The 21,669-nt window shown below is 40.2% G+C and overlaps 1 protein-coding gene across 2 annotated transcripts; it reads right to left on the reverse strand.

Annotated features, from left to right (window-relative positions):
• Nucleotides 1-2,712: 2,712 nt before the first annotated feature.
• Nucleotides 2,713-20,161, reverse strand: LOC131243730 (uncharacterized). Of its 2 annotated transcripts, none has more exons than XM_058243263.1 (3): nt 19,262-20,161; nt 4,210-4,426; nt 2,713-3,659 (listed from the first exon to the last, which is right to left on the reverse strand). In XM_058243263.1, exons 1-3 carry the CDS (start codon nt 19,451-19,453, stop codon nt 3,166-3,168), a joined length of 903 nt encoding a protein of 300 aa, XP_058099246.1. In that variant the 5' UTR covers nt 19,454-20,161; the 3' UTR covers nt 2,713-3,165. The 2 variants fall into 2 exon arrangements, with proteins under 2 accessions (XP_058099246.1, XP_058099247.1); XM_058243264.1 differs by lacking the exon at nt 19,262-20,161 and adding an exon at nt 18,276-18,311.
• Between the last annotated feature and the right edge of the window lie 1,508 nt (nt 20,162-21,669).

Here is a 21,669-nt window from a genome sequence, read left to right on the forward strand (position 1 = left end):
TCCAACTGAGATTTATATCTGCTTCATTTTTGGCATAATGTCCTAAAATGAGCTTTTAAAAAGGATGGATGGCGTGGATTTAAGGCGCGTACATCACTGTGGGCTGCAGAAGCTTTAATATTTATATTCAATCTCCATTGTTGAGCCCTAAAAGAGGTTTTCAATAACAGGCATTCAAGTTAAAAATGTAAGTTAGAGCACCAAAATAAAATCATTATAAAATTACTTAAATGCTTATCTTTGAGGCATTCTACTCATTTTTTACTTTAACAACCTAGATGTGGACCCTATATTCCAATCCTTCAGGCACTTTATCAACTTGGATAGAAGTTTGAAAAAATGGACACCAAAATTACACACTTCAGGGCATTCTTGCAAACTTTTCATATTAAAAATATAGGTACAGTCACCTAAATACTTGTCTTTGAGATATTTTGACTGCTTTTCAAATTAAAATATGGATGAAGGCACCCATATACCCATCCTTGAGGAATTCCATCCACTTTCAAGTTTAAAATAGGAGTAAGGGAACTTAAATTCCTATCCTTATGCATTTTGTTTAAAATTACAGGTATGGGCACCACAAGGCCAACCTTAATGCATTTTATCTACTTCTTAGGTTAAAAATCACTTAAGGGCACCATTGACGTGACATTTATTCTACCTTCTTACAAATTTAAAATACGAGTAAAGGCACAAAAATGTCAAAACTAGATGCATTTTGTCCAGTTTCCAAGTTAAAAAATCTAAATAAAGGCACCTAGTTGACTATTCTTTAGGCATTTTGGCCACTTTCTAATTTAAAAATCATTGTATAGAACCTAATTCTTAAGGTGTTTTGCTTACCTTTCAATTTAATAATTGGGGTAAGGCTCTTAAATGGCTATCTTAGAGGCAATTTGTTTACTTTTCATGTTAAAGTTTAAAAAGGGACACCTAAATACCTTTCCTTGAGGCTTTTGTTTTTCACTTCTCTAGTTAAAAACACAGTAAAGGTGCTCGTCTTAAAAAAAACAAAAAAAACAAAAAACAAAAAAAATACAAAAAAATACAAAGGTAATTAAATGATTATTTTTGACAAATCTTGCGTTTTTCTCTAAGTTCAAACCTAGGTGAGAGGCACCTAGATACCCATCATTGAGGCCTTTTGCACACTTTTCAAATTAAAAATTTTAGGTAGGTGCTTAAATGCCTATCCTGAAGACATTTTTGCCTTACTTTTTAAGATAAAAACTAGGTAAGGGCACTAAAATGCCCTTTTTTTTTTTTAACACACATACATGGACAGTTAAACCCATTACCTCAGTGTTGAAACATACTTTGTCTACCCATGAACCATGGGTTGGACCTCTAAAAACGTCAGCTCTTCTGGTGTTTTACCAACTTTTCAAATTAATAATTTATATAAGGGAGCCAAATTTTCAAAGGCATTTTGTTATACAACATTGGGCACGGATCTGTCGCCTAAAAATGCAGCGGACTCATAGGCATGTGGCATGTGAAGATGCATGTAGGATAGGGGTCTATCAAAACTTTTCCTAATTTGTATGTTCCCTGTAGAGGTAGTCAAAACTCTATGAGCTAATGATACTTTAGCTCATTGGGATTCTTCCCTGCCATTTTGCCCCAAGCAACTTCTATTACTAAGTAAGGATGCCATGATTCACAATCGCATCTTCTAATTTATGAATAATTGTGTACAATTATGAGTGAAATGGTGCATCAAAATTAGATTTTGAAGGTGAGTTTTGGGCAGAATATTTTGAAAATTTTACCCAATTTTTTCATGGTTCTCAGCGTGTTTAGCAAGCGTTTTCCTCTCATTTTAATTAACAGTGATTAATTACCATTAAAATGAAGTCAATGTGTTTTAGACATTAAGATCTCTAATGCATAATTACTGTTAAATGAGATGAACTCTTTTTTAGGAATCTACTGGGCCTAAATGGGCCACAAGACTCAATCGTGTAGATTGTGCACAAAAATTAAGGCTATTGTAAATATGTATAGATTTTGCCATCCGCCCAGTACCAAAGCCATGTAAATTGAAACCAATTGGATAGATTTTGTACAAAAACTTGGGCTATTAAACCTAGAGCTGTACAGGAGTCAACCGAGTTGAGATTGGCACAGCTCGACTCGGCTCAGCCAGTAGCTAACCCCAGCTTGAACTCGGCTCAGCTCAACTCGGTCCTCGAGCCTGATTGGCTAGCTTGGCTCGATTTGGTCAGCAGCTCAGGCCAGTTCAAGCCGAGTTCAAGTCAATGTAACATTTTCTCAAACACAGTGTATCTTCAATTTTTCACGGAATGCAAAACAATAATAGCAGTTTAGCATTTCATCAAACACTCGTCGGGCAGCATCAAAATCAATATATTAGGATAGTTTTATAATGTAATGTTTTTATTTTTTTTGTAGTGATTTGTTTTGTATCCATTACTTCCTCGGTTTTGTTTTTTTTTTTTTCAGATTTTTGTGACAAAAAAAGAAAAGAAAAAAGAAAGACTGTTATGGAGGGTGCATCACCCCTAACACAGATCTCCTACACATGTACCAGCCTGAACCATGAGGCCAGCAGACCTCATGATTCTGATGGAAGATTTGAAATAATTGCACACCACTCATGTTTCTTTATGATTCTTTAGGGAGATTTTTGATGCATGGTCCTTCCTGATGGCGCCAATCAGACCAACAATCTCGATCGCCAGAATGTAGATCCGCTCTCAGTACATCTTTTATGTATTGGCCAAAAGGAAATACAGTAGTAACAATACAAGTGACAAAATTTTCCTATGCTCATAGAATATGGCAAGGCTTTCTTTGTTTCAAATATTGAAAAGAACAAATACAATCTATAAAATAATGCAACAGCATGGATCAACCAAAGCATACCAACAAGAACTTCTGATGAATTGACTTCTTTGAGAGAGAATCACAGCTCACTCTCAAGGCACAGCAATCCCTGCCTTCTGCTGGAAAAAATGGAAAATTACTGTGGAATATGAAAAGGAACCTGCATTTCTTCAAAGGTTCACGTCTTTTATTAGATACCCAAACGAAGATAATATTACATGGCGTGGCAAATGCAAATCTGACATTCCTTATGCTGTTTTATTGGAACGAATGGATTTTTTTATTTTCAAACTGATATCTGTGCATCTTTTATCAGGCCCTGAACACAGGGCGCCTCCACCTCTCCAGTTTCACCCTCCGATTATTACTGTTCTCGTTGATTATAGGCTTCAACAGACGCTCAGTCTCTATTTCAGATTGGATGGAGGCTTTCAGCCTCCTTGAATGTCCAATGCACTGTTTATAATCAAAAGAATTGGACCCGCTTGTGTTCCATGCGTCTGGACCAAGTTTCCTCTCATAGGTAGATTGCCACTTTGCTTGCAGGTAAGCCAGAGACCTCCATGGAGGGAGAGGCATGGAGTTCTGCTTGAGGGAGCTTCTTGCAGCTTCTACCATGACCTGGAGGTACTGCTTCAGCTTGGGCAGCGAGCCCACGTAGACTACTGGAAGAGAATTCAATATCATATCATAAGATTCAACGGCTCTTGCTATTTCAAAGTGGCTCCGAAAGTCTATATCAATGATCAAGCGATCAGAGGTCCCGGTTTTTCCATCCGTCACCACGTCGATATATTCATGATCACCTTAAAGAACACAGGGAAAAAGGATCAAATACAGATGATGAAGGATTCAAAATCCTTGGATCTTCACTAAGCCTACACAAAAATCTACCCCTAGTGACAAGTGCCAACCTTGTGGTAGACAGCCATGATCAGCTGGGCCTCATTGTGAACATAGACTTGGACCCAACCTTGTGGTGGACAGCCATGATCAGGCGGGCCTCATCGTGAACATGACTTGGACCCAACCTTGTGGTGGACAGCCATGATCAGGCGGGCCTCATTGTGAACATGACCTGGACCAAACCAGGATGGGCAACTCTTCAGGTGGGTGCCCAAATGTATGAAAACAACAAACAGGCCTACAAAAGAAGTTGCCCGCATTCAACATACACCATGGGATGAGAGGACTGGTGTAAATTTGGGCTATGCCATCCACACAGTGGGGCCAACCTGAGCTGATGCACAGGTCACATGACTCATATATCTGCCACAGTGCCAGGTTATTCGACTAGCAAAGCTCTAGATGAAATTCTTATAGATGGTAACATTTCAGGATTCTAAGCTGGCATACCTCCCGGGACCTTGTCAAAACCCTGCCACTTAGAAATGCAAACAGCAGCATCATAACCATCAAACCTAAGAAGCTTTGACAATGATTGCCGAATGCAGCTGGCATTGCATGCCCCTGCCTTGACACAATGAAGATCTGTCTCATTAATGGACAGGATAAGGGAATGGACGGTCGATAGCAGATCACTCTCGTACTGATCAACAACACGCTTATGGAACTGCAGAGAAGAGACAATCAGTAAATCGTTAGCATGCAGTGACTGTAGCATGGCAACCTCTTAGGGCCTGTTTGTTTTTCAAAGAAATGAGAAATACCCGGGAAATAGTAATTATTATAATTTCACTGCGTTTGAAAATTCATGGGAGTTTGTGCCTGTGAAATTGGTTCAAAAGATGTAATTTTAATTTTTGAACGGCAAGGTTATGTGAATGATATATCCATTCCGTTAGTATGTTTTATTACAATATTTTCGAGCATGAGACAAAAAATGAAGCAGATTCAACACTCAAGTGGCCCCCGCCAAAAGAAACAGTGGCCCTACAAAGTTTTTAACGGTAAGTATTTGATTCCCTTTTTTGTATGACGTGATCCAATTGAGTATTGGATATGCCTCAATTTTTTACTCATGCTATGAATTCAACTGGAATAATAGATGAACGGTGTAGATAAGTGAAATGCATCACAGTGGGACCCACAGATATTTTGTAATATTCTTGGTTTTCGTGTCAAAAAGTAAGTATTCCAATCAGGTAAGTTGTAAATGTAGGGGGGAGTAATTATTACTTTTTTACGCTGTATTTACCATTTCACTCGAAAATCAAACAGGCCCTTAAGATGGAATTTGACTTAATTTCACTCGAAAAAAGGTTTACAGAAGTTGGAAGATCTCAGAAAATGCAGGCGTGACTGTAGCATGCCAAAAGGGAATTGATATCTATACCCACCACAGTCGAAAGATACAACCTTTTCCTTCTACTTTCAGTGATAAATAGAACATTATTACACTGATGTATAACCGGAAATAGATACATAGGGTTATCCATCAATAATAGTGGGCATGAACAGTTGGTCCCTTGTATTCACAAACACATGACTAACAGTTATCCTACACTCAGATCTCCATGGATCCCATACATGTTCAGAACCTCCTCATACATACATAGAAGCTTCTATTTCCTCTCTGCAAACAAACATCCATGAAATCCTCTAGATGCCCCCAAGCAATGGACAACTATAGCTATTTGGAAAGTTCTTGCAGATTTTCAGCCTTGGAGAAGTAGATTGGACATGGTTTTGGGGCAAATCCCCTCTAGACTTTCCTACCATGAAAAAAGAAATCAGGTGAAGAAAAGTACAAAGAGGATTTTCTACCCCCTAAAGTGGGTTATATAAGGTGCTTGAGCATGAATAAAACATTTCAATCACTAACTGATCACGAGTGGACTTGCACCTTAGACTCTTAGAAACTTTGACAATGACTCCACTTCAGATCGATGACTTCAGGGCTCGAAGGTGTTTTGTCACACTCACATGTGAGTTGTACCCCAATGTTGCTCCTTGATCTCCTTTTTCAAAAGAAGATGGCTCCTCAATCTCCTTTTTGACAGAGTTTCAGCAAGTCTGTCAATTTTCCAATCTTTTTCCCAATGCAAAAGACTCGTACAGGCATCAAGGGGGAACAAGTGTTAGTGAAGTACAGGGCATTTTCCCACATTTGAAACAGTTATGACAATTCCCCTTGGTAACAAGAGTTTAGTCACTCAGGGCATTCTGTCATCTATGACATTTCATCACCCATGGTACTTTGTTACACCTGGCATTTTGTTGCTCAGGACATTTTGGTCGCCCAAAAACCAAGGTGTGTTCTATCACCCAGTATCAGTTTTGTTACCGGAACCCTTTTGTCACCTGGTATCGGGGTTTTGTTGCCCACGGAATGACATGTTGCCAAGAACAGGGCTTTTATCAGTCAAGGACAGTTCACAGTTTTGTTCCCTGAAAACTGGATTTTGAGTTCTTTTCCCCATAATTGGGGTTTTATTACCATGGGGTTGATTTCTCACCAGGTGACAGTTTTGTTGCAGAAATTGGGTTTTGTCACTATGGGGTTGACTTGTCGACCAGGACAATGCTGTTGCCCAGAAACAGTGTTTTATCACCCAGGGACTGACTTGTTGCCTAGGGACAGTTTTGTTGCCCTCGAAACCACAGTTTTGTCGCCCATGGGTTGACTCAACCCCAAGGGCAATTTTTTGCTCAGAAGTGGGGTTTTGTAGCCTGGTGTTTGACTTTTTGCTTGAGGACAGTTATGTTGCCTGGAAACCAGGGTCTTATCACCCTGGGACAGTTTCTTGCTCAGATACCATCTGTCTTGTGTGTTGTTGTCCTTGGTTTGCTTTGAACCTTCAGATTGACCACTGATGCAACGTGATGTTTGAAACAACTGGCTGTGGTTCCAAAAGCATCATCTTTTGTATCTGGTGTACCAGATGTGACCTGAATAATTTGGATCGCCCAAATCTCTCTGTGAAGTTTTGAAGCCAATACAAGTATCTTTCCGTGACACCATCAGGCTGATATCATTAAATTAATATGAAGTTGAAAAAATACCTTTAGAAGTTTCGATTAGTGGAAAGTTCCACTTAAGACAAATATCCATGACAATGGGAGCTTTCAATTGTTTGGATGCAATTGTCACTTGAGACCAAAAATTTTCAATATTGTGGAGTCCATCTGGGAGACTGAAATGCAGTTGTACATGGACAAAGGCTTTCTCATAAAATGTCCACATCCCCACTGTAACTGTACACCAGCAGATGCAACAATCGGTCCATGGCCCAGATTTCAGGCAAAAGCATAAGCTCGCATTTTATGGCTACTTATTGCAGGGCTTCCATGAGGTGTCATCCAAACACAAACCTTATCATCCATGGACCCCCTCCCTATCAATGCAACCAAACACAACATCATCTCAACATACACTAAAGTACATGTCAAGGATTTAAAAGATCCATGTTGCAAACACCTAACTACACATCTAAACACAAAATCTGAACCTACATTGAAGAGAGCATGTTCAGGATTTAAAGAACCATGGACATGAATCCAAACAACCCTTACTTTTTGAAGTAGCATAACTTTTTAAGACTACTAATGAGGTGTCTACGGGACAAAAAGGAAAATTTAGTTACCACCCCCTTATTTGAGTATTGTTTTCTAATGAGGATTTGCTTTTATTGGCAATATATTTCTAGTGAGCCTTCGATTTGCAGAAGAGGTCTCTTCATCGCATTACAGGAAACCAAGGTATGGATTAGGGAGGAATGGAGTGGATCCTTCTATGTGCCGGTTATGTTGAGGGATGCGGTGATGGGGTTTAGATGGATATGTCTGTTGCTGTTTATGGTCCAAGTCAGATAGAGTAGATGAACTTGTTGTGGTTCCATGCTACGTGGGTGGTGATTTCAATGTGATTAGATTCATTTTCGAAAAATCAAGGAGAGTCATGAAATTGTGGATATTCCACTGCGAGATGTTTAATTTACCTGGTTGAACGGGCAGAAGAGAGCAATCATGTCCAGAATCAATAGATTTTTTATTTTTTTATTTTTTGTTTCAGTTGACTGAGTGGAGAGATTTCCACTAGTGCATCACTGGGATCTTTTGAGACCAGTGTCTGACCACTATTCGATTGTGTTGAAAGTTGAAGAAGAAAACTGGGGGCCGAGACCGTTCACATTCGAGCTTATGTGGCCCGAAGTGGAAGTTATTTTTTAAAAAAATTTAGTTAAAGAATTGTGGGAATTCTTTGAAGTTGAAAACTATGCAAGGTTCAAGCTGAGTCAGAAACTCAAACTTTTAAAGGGCAGAATCAACGCTTGGAGAAGAGAGGTGCTGATGAGAGGGTAGGCTAAAGTTGTAAATATTTTCATAAGTATTCATGCCATTGATATTAAAGCAGAAGGGGAGTTAATGGAGGATGACAAAGCAACGAGGGTGAAATTGTCTCTTGAATACATGAATCGCCTGAAGGAAGAGGAAATTAAGTCAAGACAATGCTTGATGGCAACTTGGCTTAAAGAGGGTGATAAAAATACAAAGACAAAAAAAAAAAAACCTCACAGCTTCGCTAGCGCCTGGGCTAAAAATAATAAGATGAGTAGCGCCATGGTGAATAGTGAGCGATAGAAGATAAGGGCCAAGTGTAACAACCTGTTTTTTTAAAAATCAACAATGGACTTCAATCCCACTGGTGTGGCCCACTTGAACCTTGGATTGGCATCATTTGGACCCATGCCCTAACATGGGCGGGCATAGCTAAGGGACGAAGTGGATTCGTCAAATAATTTGTGGGGCCAACCATGTTTTACAAAAAAAAAAAACAAGTGACGAGTGACATGCTGACACACGTCACTGTGAAATCAAACCCTCCCGACTCTCTCTCCCATCTCCTTCTTCTCCGCGTCGACAGAAGAGTTCTCGGACCCATTTGTCCCCTCCAAACCACCAGGAATGTGAGCCTAGGGCCCAATCTGGACCGTTCATTTGGTGGGTCCCGCCATTCCGACCCATCATACATTAAAAAAAACACACACACACACATGCGATGTGCAACACACGTTACTATAAAATCGGTAGAACCGACTTCCTCTCCCACTCCTCTCTTTTTTTGTCGCTCTATAACGGAATTGCTTCACACTGATCTTATCCAAACCATCCATCTGGTAGATTTCGTAAGAGGAAAAAAGAAAATAAAATAAAACAAATGACATGCATTATTAACACAAGCCGCCACAAAGCCACGAACCTCCGAACCCATTGGAAAAATCCCCATTAAAGCTTTGATCTCTCGTATGTTCAACCTTCCTTACATCAGATTTCATCATCCTGAAGAAACAGAACAGACAAAAAAAACCTTCGTTTGGCAATCCGCCATTAGAGGTAAACCCATCTTCTTGTTAGCCAATGGTCATTGCACCATCGAATCTCGATGTTAGAACTCCTTCCTCTCATCTGGTAAGCATTCGAACCCTCTACAATCATTGTTTGTCTGTTCTAAATCATATCAGTGGTTGTAAAAAGTTTCATCGGTGTAGAACAACCTGTTCAGCAAGTCATAGTCGAGTGAATTTCAACTGGCCGAGTCAACCGGCTAAGCAGAAATTTATGTGTCTGATTCATCTTAAACCCCGGTTCATAACACCTTAAGTTTAGTAACTTCTCATATAATCAGATCAGACTCGCAACCATTCCACAAATTCCTTAAGTTCTCCATTAACAAACGACTCACTGAGTTGATCCAGTGAGTTAGTTGCTGACTCATCTTCTCTCAAGGCCTAATTTTGCTAGTACGTGAATGCTAACCCAAGTAACCAAATTGAATCCCAAAACTAAACCTAGGCAGTGACATGTTTGGCTCATCGCAAGATTATAGTTGAGATTTTTCACTCGTCAACAGTTAATGGAAATCCCTCAAGTAGGTGATCATTCACTGCTTGGAAATTTTACAAATATTATCATTTTTAAGTCTAGACGTAGGGATAATTTCAACTAGATTCACTCTCGGTAATTTGCATGAAGTGTTGTTTATTGATTTAAGGTTATGCATGTGTAGATCTTTAAATTTTGAAAATAGATGGAAATACTCTTATCTCAGATGCAGATGCTTGAATTTCCACTCTCTCTCTCTCTCTCTCTCTCTCTCTCTCTCTCTCTCTCTCTCTCTCTCTCTCTCTCTCTCTCTCTCTCTCTCTCTCTCTCTCTGTGTGTGTGTGTGTGTGTGTGTAGATTTAATCCTAAATCTAGTTGTTATCAATGTTATGATGCTAGACCTGAAGATAATGTTATCATTATTATTTGTAAACATGGATGCGTGAACTTAATTAAACTTGTATATCTATTCGATACCACTATTAGAACGTATAGCTATGTGGTAGATAAAGTTATTTGGAATCTTAATGTTGATCGGTTGAAAAATGAAAATTTATTGAATGTGTCATATGTTATTTATTTCAGTTTCATGGAAAGACTAACTTATTTGATATGGGTGCTCTGCCCAGGGTTATTCCCGAGAGGAACGGCACAATATGGGTGCTTTGCCCAAGGTCATTCCCAAAAGGATCAACACAAGTGCTCTGCCCTAAGTGATTCCCTAAAAGATATGCACACACAGGTGCTTTGCCCTGGGCTTTTGCTCCCAAAAAGTTTTAACACCAATGTTCTATCGAGGGTCATATCCTAAAGGGATCAATACCGATGCTTTGCCGTGGGTCATCCCCTAAAAAGATCAGCACACATGTGTGTTTTTCCTAGTCTTATTCTTAATATTCCAGGAAGAGTCATGTTAGAACAAATTATTTATTTATATTTATGAATGAGGAATGGTTAAGTGTTATGTCTAATTTAATACTTGTCTTGTTCAAATTAACGTGTTGGGCTTAATATTTGGTAAATTTTGTGAAACTTTCAACTCGGGATTGATGTGATCCTATTGAGTTGTCAACTCGTGGTGTTTTAACCATTTCAGGATATGAATATTTCAAAGACATTGGATGCTACTATTAGTACTTGGAGCATCAGATGCGATTAGTTCCACATAATATATTTTGCCCTGCTTAGGATTAGTTTAAATTTCTTTTGAGGTTATTGATGTAGAAAAGCATTTGATTTGATTTATAGTTCCTTTACCTTGAGTTAAATTTAATGATTGTGGACTGATGTAGTAGCAGACTGTAGAATTATTTATCCTAGTATGCGGTTGAGATTTTTATTTTGTGGCTTATGGTGTGAGAAGATGATATAATTCAAAGTTCACAGGTCTGGAATTCAGGTTCTGAATACCCTATTCGGGAACCCAAATTCCGGGGCATGACACCAAGTGTGCGACTCAATAGTTTAATACTATTAAAAACTTTCTAACAAGTGAAAGGTGAGATAGGCTGTGGTTGGGTAATGTTTTGTTTAGCCAAATATCATATATGAAAGCCGAATTTCTTAAGAGGCATTTTACAGAGGAAGAAGTTAACACAACGATGGAATCGTTGGGGAGGGATAAGGCTCCAGGTCCTTATGGCATCCTGATGGCTTTCTTTAAGGTTTTTTGAAAGGTGGTGAAAGATGGCGTGGTTAGCTTTATGGTGGAGTTCTTTGATAGGGGTTGGTTGTTGGCGGAGTTCGAAGCCTCCATTGTTATTATCGCAAAAGTTGAACGTGTGGAACATTTGAAGGATTTAAGACTAATAAGCCTAATTGGGGAGCCATATAATGATTTTAGTCAAAACCTTAGCCTCTAAGTTTTGAATGATTCTCACAAATGTTATCTCTAAAACCCAAGGTCCATTTGTAGAGGGCAGCCAAATATTGGATAGTGCGCTTTTTGCTCATGAGTGCATTAACTCTCCACGTCAGGAATGAAGGGCATTGTCTGCAAACTGGAAATTGAGAAAGCATATGACCATGTTGATTGGGACTTCCTCAATTATATGTTAAGGTCGTTGGTGTGTCAGCGAAAGTGCAAAGGATGGGTCCAAGAATGCATTCACTCGGCCAAACTTTGTATTAATCAAAGGGTCACCTAAAAGATTCTTTAGGACCTTAAGAGGCATCTGGCAAAGAGATTTACTATTCTTGTTCTTATTTGTGGTGGTGGCAAAAGTGTTTAGTAAAATGCTAGACAGAGGATAAGCGGCCAGCCTAATTTATGGGTTTAGGGTGGCAAACACTGGTCTCCAGATTTCTCATCTTCAGTTCACGGATGATACCATCCTCTTTTGCAATACATAGGTTGACATGGTGGATAACGTGAGGAAGATTGTCATATGCTTTGAATTGGTCTCAGGATTGAAGGTTAATATAACAAAAAGTGAGCTTTTGGATGTTTGCATGTCCAAGGATGAGATGAGGAGACTGGCAGAGGTCCTTGGTTGCAACGAGGTCCTTCCCCTTGACATATCTCGATTTACCATCATGTATTGAAAAACCAACAAAGCATCTACGGGATAAGGTAATAGAATGGGTTGAAAGGAAGTTGTTACAGTGGAAGAGTTGAAAGAAGCCCTATCAAATATGCCATTGTATTTCATGTCCCTCCTTAGGTGTTCAAGGCCTATCTTAGATAGGCCGGGGAGGTTGAGGCGAGACTTATTGTGGCAATGCTCAGAAGTGAGGCAAATAAAAAATTTTTAAAAATTCCACTTCTTAAGATGAGATGAGCTTTGCAAGTCGTATGGAGGGGGGCATGAATTCGGGATATAGGGAAGATGAACCTTGCATTGCTTAGCAAGTGGTTATGGAGTTTCAGGAAGTAATTATGGATGTCAGGAAGGGGGGTGGTAGGTTAAGGATTCCTTATTATATAGGTGTCAATATTAGGGAAGGCAATTTTTAGGTTGGGGATCACATTCAAGTACTCTCTTAGTGATGGGAAGAGAAATTGCTTCTGGGAGGATGTATGGCTCAGGGAGAATTCACTCTGGAATGAGCTTCCAAGGTTAGCTCATTTTTCACTAAAAAGAGATATTTTGATCATTCATTGCTTCTCTTTGTGCGGATACATAGTTGTTTCGTCTCCCCCTTGCCAAAGAATTTGTCAAATGAGGTTTTGGACGAGTTCATTAAGCTTTAGGAACATTTTTAAGGGTGTGTCCAATATTTGGGAAAAAGGGATACAATGGTATAGAATGACCAGTGAGGTCACTTCTGTCTACTCATTTTATAAGATGCTTCAGAATTCTCAGTACAAGAGAGGAGAGTTTGTACATACAAGGTTTGGTTCTATGGTGCACCTCCTAGGGTGGTGGCTTTTGTTGTTTTGCATGGTTACTTGGGGGGGGGGTGATAGCCTTCAAAAAGGTCGATGGTGCAACCTGACATTTGTAGAATCAATTAATCATCTTTTCCTTCATTGTCCTTTTGCGCAAAAAGGTATGGGAGTGATTTCTTAATCTTTTCAAAGTTTCACGAGTGGTGCCAAGGACTATCGAAGACCTTCTATTGGCTTGGCATGGAGGGGGGACTGGAAAGAAGGAAGCATAGTATGGTGGCTGGTCATGATGTCAATCATATAGGCAAGTTGGGGAGTGAGGAATAGTCGGTGCTTTCAAAATAAGTGTGGCTCGGAGAGTCAACGAAAGAGGTCTTTAGTAGGGCAAACAAAATTAAATGTTGTGGTATGTGCCTCTTGTTCAAATGTCCTCGCTAGTTGTGACTTAACTCTTTTGTTTGGGTTGTAGAGCTTCTTGCACCTCGGTTTTCCTTGGCACTTTTCTTAATAAAATTTTATTTTATCCAGAGGTCGGTCTTCTGTCTGATGAGAGGCTCAGGCTCTATACGGCCATTTTAGTCTTTTTTATGGCGCGAATCCTGTTAAGCGTTAGATAAATTCCGGTCTTAAGCAGCCTTGGTATAGTCGTCAATCAGTGGGGTGCTTGTGGGAAGCTGCCTTGGATATTAGGAATTCCTCAAACAAAAAAAGGCAAAGTCCGGTATTTGACGAAGATCTTTCTATAAATAGATAGGAATGAGTGTTCGATATAGGTAGGGTATAGGATCCATTTAAAAAAAAACATTTTATTGAATCAACATAAATAGCCAACACTTGGGTATTGATGGAAAGACATCAGTGACACCTTTCCAACAAGCCTACGTTCCAGCAAATAGATGCCTCTACCAAGAAACGTGGCCTTTTAAAAGATTAAAGAAGTCTCCTCTATAATTCATCATTTCATCTAATAGTCCAAACTTATCATGAAAACCTATTTAAACAAAAATGAATTTTATTGTGAATTAGATCTCAAATTTATTGTGAGAACAATACCATGTCTTTTACCCAAACACTAAAAAAAAAAAGTGGAAAACTCATTTGGTTATTTATCAAACATTATACATGTTTGTCAAATAATCTGACAACCAGAAAATTAGATGGCATTTGATGGGTACATCACGCGCACACGCACGGCCCCCCTATGCACTTACGCAAAGAGGAGGGCCCCACGATCGATCTGGATCGATGACGATGTCCAGAGAGGGCCTCCTAGTTAGAGGACTACGTTTTGGTTCGTTGAAGTGGACCCAATAGTTATGTGAATCCCACCATAGGTTCTCATGATCGTGGCCCACTATTTTAATTAATCTAGTACATTGGGTTTTGCTTATTATTGTTATTAGGAATATCATGGACGGTTTAGATTGCTTTGATTAGTTGTTATTTTTTATTACTTCGTCTCCAAGTAATAGGTTGCACACATGGCGCAAGTTTTGGGGTTTTGGGTTTTATTATAAATAGGCACCCCTTGTAGTCTTTTTTCTCATTGAAGATTAATAAAATTTCTGCATTTTTCTGCCCTTTTAAATTTCTGAGTTGTGAAAATTCAGTTGGGTGTAAAACCCTCCTTCCTCGAAGGGCTAACTACTGTAATGCGAAGCCACACCTATTCCAATTCGCCCCCACCTACTATCCATATTTCTCATTCGGGGTGGGCGGGGCCCACGGGAGAGGTCTCGTGTTCGAGACTCCTCACCAGGGCTGATTAATACATATTTCATACCGATCTCAAGTGGGGTAGCCTGTGGGATGCAGGGACACACTCGGGGTGGGCGGCCCATGTGAGGCGGTACCCATGTGATTTGGGGCCCACGAGGGGGGTTCGGTCAAGGTCCTAACCCATGAGATGTGGGGCCTGGGCTATAAAATAAAGGGATTAATTCGCCATGCTCTAACAGTTCAAGCTTTTAAAGCAAGTGGTTGATTGTGATGCATCAAATATTAATGTGCATTTCACACCGGCCTCCAGTGAGGTAGCCTGTGGGATGCGGGGACACTCTCGGGGTAGGCAGCCCGTGTGAGGCGGTACCCATGTGATTTGGGGCCCACGAGGGGGATTCGGCCGAAGTCCTAACTCATGAGATGTGGGGCCTGGGCTATGAGATAAAGGGATTAATTCACCATGCTCTAACAGTTCGAGCTTTCAGAGCAAGTGGTTAATTGTCCTATGTCAAATTGGTATCAAAGCGAAAGGTCTCTCTATCGATTACTCTGAAACTTGAAGAATCAGAAGGAGATATTGGCATTAAAAACTAAAAATAAATAAATAATAGCTAAAGATAGTTCCACAATTAAAGTGGACTTGAACTAATCCACCAGAGTTAATTGAGTTCTCAGCCTTGATCTGAACCATTTGATTTTCGTTGTAAACATCCATCAGTGATTTATGATCCTTAAAGGAGTGATGTGGACATCCGAGCACCTTTTAGAGTTTATTAGATGAGGAGGAGAGCTGCCCTAGTTTCTTTGTGGCTAGGTGATCATTACATGGAGCCCAGTGGGCCCAATTCGAGTTCCTAGCACGTTGAAGACCCACATGCATGATCATGCATCTTTAAAGACCCACCGCAATGAGAAGATGCATGTGGGCTGCTTAGTTGAGAGTATTGGACCGTTGGATCAATTTGATACATCTATCGGACCGTTGGATTTCGCATCAGACCATTGGATTTCACACGATGGGCCATCTTGACCGTTGGATTTCGCATCAGACCATTGGATTTCACAGGATGGGCCATCTTGACCGTTGGATTTCGCATCAGACCATTGGATTTCACACGATGGGCCACCTTGACCGTTGGACCATTTTGATCGTTGGGTCTTCTTGATCGTGGACTCATACTGGGGGCACTAGTTTTAGTAATTTTATTTAGTTAGTTTGATTAATTTGGTTTACTTAATGATTTAGTTGATATTATAGGTGTTTTGGACATTTTATACTATTAAGGATGTTTTTGTAAAAACACCCCAAATAAAGCATACAAGACTTGGACGTGTGAAGCTTAGGGCATTATTGACAATTGAATGAAATTTTCTTCTTGCTTTATTTTAGAGGAAAATTCCTCCTAGGATTAGAGTTTAGCATGAAGCCATGAAGTGATTCTAACTACTTTCTCTCTCTTTTTTCTCCTCTTCAAGGCATTTTCACTTTTCTCTTCTTCCCTCTCTCTATTTTCTTTCTTTTTCTTTTGTTTCCTCCCAAATCTCATCACCACCATCCTCAAAACCCTCCAAACCTAAACTCTACCCAACTGTATGAAGAGCATTTGTAGGTCCACCAAACCACATTGGAGCAGATTTGACGGGGAAAAGGATAATTATCAGCTCGATTAACTGTTTGGGGTGGGTGCTATTTTTGAAAACCTTATCCATAGAAAGCACCTTGTTCTAGCCCAACTTGCCATCCAAACTTGAAGTTATCTGGATGATAATTTAGGCAAAGTGCATCCCACTTCACCACCAAAGACAAGAAAATAGAAGCATAGCCTTAGTTGCACAATGCATGGGCTAGGAGAGGGGATTTGGTTGCAGGGGCAAGGACCAAGGATTCTCAAAAAATTCTGAAATTAGGAGCATATACAAAACTTTCATATGTCATGCTAGAGGTATGGCATATGCAACGAAGATGGAGAGAGTCGGGAAGAGAGAGACAGCAGGAGAGTGCAGGAAAGGGTGAGGCTAAACTCATTGCAGGCTACACATACAGAGAGAGAGAGAGAGAGAGAGAGAGAGAGAGAGAGAGAGAGAGAGAGAGAGAGAAGTTTCAAAGGTGGGCGATGCATGCCCACTATTTCTGGGGTTGTGGCCCACTTGAGCTTTATATCTGCCTCATTTTTGGGGTGGCACTCTAACATAAGCTGGCTTAAGTGGTGTGGATGTTACATCATCATCATGGTGAGCACCACAAAGCCTCTGTTGCACAGTCCCCTCATACCATGCTTATTTTTGGGTCACGCATAAAGAGGAAGAAGTGGGAGTGAGCTACTCTCATCAATGAACTGAAAAGACAAAATACCCCTCGGTTGAAGGGCCAGCCACACTCAAAAACATTGGTTAACGCCCCTCCCTCAACTAATTGCAGGGATAAAATTGGCCAAAAGCTATTGGGTGTTATATATGGTACGGATATTAAGGGAGAACAAAGGCTTCTTAGATTTGATAACATAAGGCATAGAAATTGACTTCTTCTTTTTTAAGAAACTTAAAGAACCTAAATTCAGTGATGACAATAAAAGCAAATAGTGCATACAGGATTGGTCGACTGACAAGTGGTCTTGGCACAACTACAATCATGGCAGTGTTAGTTTATTAACAGAGCAGGAAGAGTTAAGATGGATCATAAGCACGAGGCAAGTCAGAAGACTGAAAAGCATGATGCCACACATAATTAAACTAGTAATGAACTAAGACACCAACTGCGCATTGGAATGTACCCAATCTGATGGGACAGATAAAAATCCATTCATGCAAGTGTTTGGGTGGCATGGAAACCCGAATGACATTAAAAATACAATACTAAGAGCCTGCTTGGTAGATGCCTAAAAATGCACTCTGTGCTCTCCCAAACAAAATTTTCCAAAACCTTTTGTTTGGTAACCACTTTTCTTATTAAACATAGTTTCTTATACCTAAAAATTAGCTAAGATTAAACAGTTCTTATACCTAAAAATTAGCTAAGATTAAACAGCAAAAGACTGTTTTTTAGAAAATTTTCATTTTCAAAGCCCGCATCCATCCATCTTCTCCATATGCGAATTTCCTATCACCCCTTTTAGAGGGAACCAGTGTTAACCCAATAGGTCCCAATGCAATGTCCATGTGACATCTACTTCATTCATTACTTTTGCCAGCTCCCATTAGAATGTCAACCCAAAAATGAGACTGATCCAAAAAACAAGTGGGCCTCTCTTCTAAGGAACAATGGGGATTGAACGCTCACCATTGAAACCTTCTTTGGGCCCACTGAAGTTTTGGATCAATCTGATATTTGTGTTTTCCATAATCCTGGTGGGAATCACCTTATGATTGGGTTGGATGGCATATAAACATCACAGTGGGACTCAAGAAGGTTCAATGGTGGGTTTCACATCCCCACTGTTTCTTGTGGTGTGGCCCACTTGAGTTTTGGATCTACCAAGTTTTCTAGATCACATCCTAACATGAGCAGAGGCTTAGCTGATGGACGAAATTGATGTCGCACGTAGATCATGGTGGGCCAAATAGAGCTGTTGATAAGGTTACATACCATGCTTGTAGGAATTTGCATCTTTCAGTTTGCTGATGGTGCACAATTTGTATGTGGGGCCTATGGTTCTCTACCTGATGGGCCAACCATGAGTGAGGATGACTATGTCTCTTTTGCAGGTCTGAAGATACTAACCAATAGATAACTGCTATTGTAAATGAGGTTAGGGATGTAGCAAAGGTCCACATTCAACATAAAAATACTGGAAATATCAAAGGATTAGTATTGTACATCAGGGATAAAAGAGGGATTAACATTTTCAATCCTCCAGTTATGAGCAGTAAATGTATGAAATACTGCAACTTGTCACACTGCATTGGACACTTGTGCCAGTGCTACAGACGTGTGTGGGATCCAAGCCACTCATCATGTAAGGACATCGTAAACATGCCTTGGCCCACATGCCACTTGTAAGGTGGGCCACTGGTGACATGTGCCCTTCCCTTGTATGGGAGTGATATGGTAGAGGTGTGGAATAGGAATATGGTCGACCATCATTACCCAATACAAATGACAGGCATATCCAATGGTGCTACAAAAAGTACAAACATTGGGCCCACCTGAGGATGAGAGAACTTACCTGATTCTTGGGCAGTGCATGTCCAATATGGCCCCCCGCCTAATGGATGGACCTGATTTATTTATTTTATTCAAACATCAATGTCCAAACAGTTTTGTATGAAAAATGTTAAATAGGGAGTATCATCCAAACAACGCTTCAAAATAAAATTAATTTTTTCAATCTAAGTACTTAGAATTTATGTTTCATTTTTTTGTTTTTCCAAGAGTGGCAACCGAACAGGCCCTAAATCAATATCATCCGCATTAAATACAAGAATAGTATACTAATTCGGATAGCATTTCAAGAGACGTCCCAACCATACCATAAAAGCATTTAGAATCAAAGCATAACTGAGAAATGCAAATAAATTTAGAACTGTGAAATAAGCAAAAAGGAAGAGGATAAAAATCAAAAGAGGACTGACCACAATCCTATCTGCAAGATGCGAGAGATCAGAAAACCCAGAATCGCTGTCACTGCTGCACCTTGACTCAGCCCCACTACTCCCATTTTCCAGGAAATCACTGACCATAACTGCCAGGTCGTGCTCGCTCTCATGGCTGAAGCCGCCGACCTGGCCAGCGAGCTGCCCGCCACTGCCGCTGCTGCGGCGCATTCTTACCAACAGATCCCCAGCAGCAGCACAGATACGACAATCCAAATCACCGTTATTCAATCTGCGGCCTTTGGCAGCAGCGGCCCCAACCGCCACCGCCCAGGGCTCAAATCGTAACGCTTCCAGCTTAGCTCGATTCTTCAATCGGAACCCCAAGCATTGAAAAACAAACTCTCTTTTTTCCCGCCTTAATTAAAGGCCAAATTTCTCAAACGAATCCTTTATCAAATTAATCAGAAATCCCAAATTCTTGAAGATTAAGTCTTCCCAAACCTGATTTCTCTACCAAAGATTCAGGAATTCTAAAACAGCGACATGAAAAAAAAATGGAGATAAAACAAAACCTGAAGCCTAATTTATCTGGCAAGGATTCAAGAAATTCGAAAATCAGAATCCGTAATTCTCGACGCTGGAGGCCGAAAGCGACTAGGTCGATGAAACCTTTGACGAAAGAGATCAGAAAAATGGAAGTAGAGCCGTCGATTGAGGGAGTCCGTAACTTGGGATGGAATTTCAAAACGCTAATCTCCGATTTTCGGAGGACAAGAATCAAAGAGATGAAATTGGAGGAAGAGAGGGAAAAAAAGAAAATCCAATCTAATTTCTTTTGTTCTGAGAGGAGGGTGTTTTGGTAAATTTTCTTTGATCCAAGGGGTGTAACGTGGGAAGAAACGCCCGCTGCAACCCAAAGGATGAGAGGCGAAGGCAACGGAACAAGGGGAATTTTATAGGAGAGATGTAGTAGAGGATTACAAAAATGGCCCTGGATTTTTGTCTAATTACTTTTAAAAAAAATGAGCTTTTTTGCCAAGGGAGTGAAAGAAAAATAATTCCATACAGAGGTGCTGTAGGCGATCATTTTATATACAACCTCGTATTTACCGCTCAATGTCACTGTCGGTGGAAAATCTGAGCCGTTGAAGAGGATAGCCTGAAGGTCACTAGCTGTTAAATTCAGGTAGGTGATCAATCATCAGGTGTTGAGTTAGACTAATGGCTTCTATTTACTTTGACAGTGGGGCTAGGAGATAAGTAGATAGATCTGCTATTCACCCAAGATGGTCTTTCCATCAATGTACTCCACCTTTTAACCGGACGCGGATTGCATGCTGCCTCTGCCTCTACAGACTCGATTCATGCGGGGGCTCTGTGGGGTCCACCGTGATGTATTTGTTTTATCCATGCCGTCTACCCATTTTTTCGGATCATTTTAGTGTGACCCGAAAAAATTAAGCTAGATCCAAGACTCAAGTGGACCACACAGTGGGAATTGAACATGAACCATTAAAAACCTTATGGGAGCCGCAGAAGTCCTGGTCAAGCTGATATTTGTGTTTTTCCTGTGGGCCCTAGGAATATTTCAACGGTGGGCGTCATTATCTCGACTGATTTCTCTGATCTATATTATTTTTTGGCTCATACGAAAATGATCCATAAAATAGATGGACGAAGTGGATAAAAATACATACATCACGGTGGGCCCACAGAGCCCTTGGCTGGACCGAGTCCGTCCTGGCATGGTCAGGATGCAATCCGAATCGTAACCGGTGGGACGTTCGACCTACTAATGAGAATTCTCGAATGACAGAGCATATCGCATCTGCGATGCAGGGAAGCTTCCCAAGTATAAACGTTGCATGTAATCAACTAGTAACCGTTAAAATAATGGGACCGACGATAGATAGGTGTTACTTCTAGAAATATACTGAAATTATGACCCTATATGGCCGATTTATGGACATTTAATTGACGGTGGACTAGAAAAGCAGCAAATGGTCCAAATTCATCAACTAGAAAATTTCAGTCAATAAGAGATCATGATTCTAAAATCGATGTGATTTTTGTAATGTGAACAATCTAAGTTGGTTCCCAGATTGAACGTTTCAGATTTGATGTAAATGCCACGTATACAGAAGGGACGGCCAAGAACGTCAGTTGTAGCCAAGCGCCAACGACCTACCATTCCTTTTTTTGAAAATGACAGTGATGTGAACTTTTATCCGTAACGAGTTGAGTGGATAAGGAGTTTTGAACAAGAACTTGAGAAAAAAGGCCTAGATTCGTGAGTGACGATTTCATCATGTTCATGCAACTCAGTTTTCATAGGTTGGCTGTTTTTCAGTGATCCAGACCGTTGATCTGATGAGATTCATCATGGATGGGGGTTACTGGAAATTCTACGAGGTAAGAAGATCTTGAACCTTCGATTAGTGGCA

This window comes from Magnolia sinica, chromosome 4 (assembly GCF_029962835.1).
Source record: "Magnolia sinica isolate HGM2019 chromosome 4, MsV1, whole genome shotgun sequence".
NCBI lineage: Eukaryota > Viridiplantae > Streptophyta > Magnoliopsida > Magnoliales > Magnoliaceae > Magnolia > Magnolia sinica.